Source organism: Myotis davidii, unplaced genomic scaffold (assembly GCF_000327345.1).
Source record: "Myotis davidii unplaced genomic scaffold, ASM32734v1 scaffold168, whole genome shotgun sequence".
Taxonomy (NCBI): Eukaryota; Metazoa; Chordata; class Mammalia; order Chiroptera; family Vespertilionidae; genus Myotis; species Myotis davidii.
In genome coordinates, this window is record NW_006383016.1 from 2,391,561 (window position 1) to 2,395,588 (window position 4,028).

Below are 4,028 nucleotides of genomic sequence, written 5' to 3' on the forward strand. Positions count from 1 at the left end.
AGCGGGCTCCGGCGCTCGCTCCCATTGGCCGCCGCCGCGTCAGCTGGTGCGATTTGCTGCTGTCGCTTTTGGCGTTCGGCCATCCAGAAACAAACCAGTTCGATGACTACTAATAGTTATAGCCAGATGTACTAATACACAACAAATCACAGTCCTGCAGAGGGGCGCGCAAATGAGTTCCTATTTTGTGAATCCCACTTTCCCCGGGAGCCTGCCCAGCGGCCAGGACTCCTTCTTGGGCCAGCTGCCCCTCTACCCGGCCGGCTATGACGCGCTGAGGCCCTTCCCGGCCTCGTACGGGGCGTCGAGCCTCCCGGACAAGACGTACACCTCACCTTGTTTCTACCAACAGTCCAACTCGGTCCTGGCCTGCAACCGGGCGTCCTACGAGTACGGGGCCTCGTGTTTCTATTCTGATAAGGACCTCAGTGGCGCCTCGCCCTCGGGCAGTGGCAAGCAGAGGGGCCCCGGGGACTACCTGCACTTTTCTCCCGAGCAGCAGTACAAATCCGACAGCAGCAGCGTGCCGGGCAAAGCCCTCCATGACGAAGGCACCGACCGGAAGTACACGAGTCCTGTTTACCCCTGGATGCAGCGGATGAACTCCTGTGCGGGTAAGACATTTCCCTGCAGCACCCTCCCCTCTAGAGAGTGGAGGGAGAGGGGGAAGGAGGCAGGGAAGGAAGGAAGGAAGGAAGGAAGGAAGGAAGGAAGGAAGGAAGGAAGGAAGGAAGATAGAAAGACAGGAGAAAAGAATGAACAAAGTTTCTTTAGCTTTAAAAAAGAGAGATTAAAAAAAATACCAACCCATTCCCAACGGAGCAATCAAGCTGAGGCAGAGTGAAGGCAGGGCACTAGTGTCCATGTAAGGTGACACCTTAGAGGAGTGTGTGTGTGTGTGGGGGGGGGGGGTCATTGCCATGCTATGTGAGCCCCAAGACAGGGGCAAACTAAAGAGAGAGCCAGGCCGGATGGGAGGGAGATCCTACCTACACTGCACCCAGGTAGCACCCTGCTCAGATTCCCAAACCCAGATGGCCTTCTGCACCCCTCACTGCTGATTCCCCTTCACCTGCCAACCCCCTCCCCTTTCTGCCCTTCATACACTCATGTAGAAAGAGGCCCTTATTTAGCCTCTTCCAGGGTTACCCCAAAGCCTTGGAGGGCCACATCCCCAGTTGCAGTATTTCTTCTCTCTCCTCCCTCCCCTCCTCCCACTTCTACTCAACTGCTCACTTATAGCCAACTTCTGCCTCCTTCTAAGACCCTGCCCGCATCCCAGTCACCAGCCTGGAGGGAGCCCCCACCCACGGGCCCCTTTGGCACCAGAACAAATAGCCCATCACAGTCCTACATTTCCAGGAACCCCAGTTGGCCCATTGCTCCCCAGAACTCCACAGGGAATCCTCGGAGCAGGACAGTGCCTAATTCGAATTTGAAAACTTACAGTGTTTTGCTTTAACATCCACGGTTTTGTTTTTCAAGGAAGCTTTGCATTTCTCAGATGGGGCCATACAATTTGGGGGAATTTGCAAAGATCTGAGAAGGCTGACCATTCTTAATTTCCCAAAAAGCACATTGAGTGCTTCTCCAGCCGTCCTGGGATGCCAGGCCACAGTCACATCTCCACAGACATCCATATGTGGATGCAGGGTGCCTACCCTACTCATAGGGTTCCACACCCCCACTCCCAGACATACACACACTGCATTCCCACAAAACATGACTTAGGTACCCCAAATTAAGAACGCCCATTATATTCTTTTGCTTGTAATTTTGTTTTGTACTGAGCAGGTTTTTAAAAAACAGTAACGTCCCACCCCAAGTCATTTTAGGTGGAAAACATCTCGCTTGGTATGAAATAATCTTCTCCCATCAGGAGGCTTTTGGCCCAAGACTGTGGGAGAGGGGAAAGTGCAGGCGGGGTGCTTTCCAGCCCAGAGGCTTGGGGTGCGGGGTTGACTGGTTCAGCTGCCCAGATCCAGGCTCACGGGCGCCTGGTCCTTTCTGCCCGCAGGTGCTGTGTACGGGAGCCACGGGCGCCGAGGCCGCCAGACCTACACGCGCTACCAGACGCTGGAGCTGGAGAAGGAGTTCCACTTCAACCGCTACCTGACCCGGCGCCGCCGCATCGAGATCGCCAACGCGCTCTGCCTCACCGAGCGCCAGATCAAGATCTGGTTCCAGAACCGCCGCATGAAGTGGAAGAAGGAAAATAAGCTCATCAATTCCACACAGCCCAGCGGGGAGGAAGCTGAGGCAAAAGCGGGCGAGTAGGCGCCTGGGCAGGGACCAGGCCAGCGGCGCAACCTCCCTCGGCTTTGCTCCCTTGCCTTCGCCTGCTCCCCAATCTTTCTCCCTGCCGGCTACCATCTGGGGGGCTTACGCAGCTTCAGGGGAGCCCGGAGCTTTGCAAACGCCTGAGCATTTATTTCTTACAAAAAAAAAAAAGCAGCAACATAAAAAAAACCAACAACAATAACACACACACACACACACAAGCCAATCCCAGCGGTGGAGCGGGGCGCACTGCACACACAATCCGCTCTCCAAGGCTGCCCAAGCCGCTCCGGATCCCAGCGCGCGCCCCAAATCCGTCCCTGAGTCTTATGTAGCGCCTCTGCACGCCTCTGGCACGGGACTCGGGGTTGCTGGAGAGGAAAGAACCCCGGAACCCACCCTCTTTGGGTGTCTGGGCATTTTGGCCCCGGTCCCTCGCCACCAAGTCCCGGAGGGCACCACCAAATCGACTCTGGCCACTGCAAAGAGGGGACCTAAAGGTTGGGGCCCCAGCACTGCGGTGGCCTCCCAGGCTGCCCCCAGACAGGAAGGAGCTCCAGGAACAAAGGCTCCCCTCCCCCCGGAGAGTCTAGCCTCTCTGCCCCGCACAACCGTCCGTGGAAGAGAAGGAGCCTCAGCCGAGCCCAGTCAACCTGAGCGCGGGTGGAACTGCACAGCCCGGGACCCGCTGGGCTCCCGAAGGCTCGGGACTCGGGAATCCAGCTCCTCGCCTCCGACAGTGCCAACAGCGCTTTCGGGACCCGAGGAGGGGGCCCGGAGCCATGGGAGCGGCAAGAATCATGGTTTCTAGCCTGCCAGGGGCATCTGCGACGCAGGGCCTCCAGCGGGGAAAACCTCCCCTGCCTTTCAGCTGCATTTGTGGTTTACTTTCATCTTTCAGAACCCAGGAAAATAACTACGGGGATGCGAGGCACTGTCTGGAAATGCTTCCTTTAGCGCCCTCAGTTCACTCCTGGAGGTCTAAGCAAAACCCTAATAACGCGGCCCAGAAATCGCCAGCCCCCAAGCAGCTTCTGTAGCTGCGGGGAGCCTCGGCCCGCTCGCTGGGTTCACCTAGAACCCCTCCGACTTGGGGCCCGCCTGGCTCCAGGAAAAAGACCTAGTGGTGAAGATTCTCCAGGCTGGATCCTTAAACAAAGCAAACAGCAAGCTAATGACACGAAAAGCCAAATTTACATGAAAGGAAAATCGAATCTGGTTATAGAAGTGTGTGGAATGTGACCTCGCCTCGGAGAAACACTACACAAAAGCTATCTTTAATAGACGCCTGTCATTTAAGAGCGGCGGGGACACTGTCCCTCCTGCGCTCGCCAAAAACAGAGCCGTAATTGTAGCGACTGCCCAGGGCAGGATTTATTTCTCCAATTGGCTAAATGGCTTCCCCCCATTCCCCTGAAGGTGATATCTGTATTTTCAAATTTCAGAGCTGCCGGCGTGACGGGCAGAACCGACCCCAACCTCGACATAAAAATAAGAGGGGCTGCACAGCGGGGAAATAAAGTTGTTGTAAATAAAATCCAAGTCACCATCTCCCCCCAGTCCTCTGCATCCTCGCCGGGCACGCGATCGGCAGCTGACGGCCTCACAATTGGTACATCCTAATGGAACTGCGAGGGAAATGCAATAATTTTGCCATAATGGGCTGTAACCTCAATTCGACCCCGGCCCTTGCAGCCCCGGGTCGGAAGCGGAGCGATGAGCCCTGCCTCCAGCGGGTGGCGCTCGAG

General features: G+C 56.3%; 1 protein-coding gene across 1 annotated transcript; it reads left to right on the top strand.

Annotated features, from left to right (window-relative positions):
- Positions 1-6: 6 nt before the first annotated feature.
- Positions 7-2,484, top strand: HOXA6 (homeobox A6). The gene is made up of 2 exons (XM_015558151.1): positions 7-614; positions 2,018-2,484. Exons 1-2 carry the CDS (start codon positions 173-175, stop codon positions 2,275-2,277), a joined length of 702 nt encoding a protein of 233 aa, XP_015413637.1. The 5' UTR covers positions 7-172; the 3' UTR covers positions 2,278-2,484.
- The last annotated feature ends 1,544 nt before the right edge of the window (positions 2,485-4,028 follow it).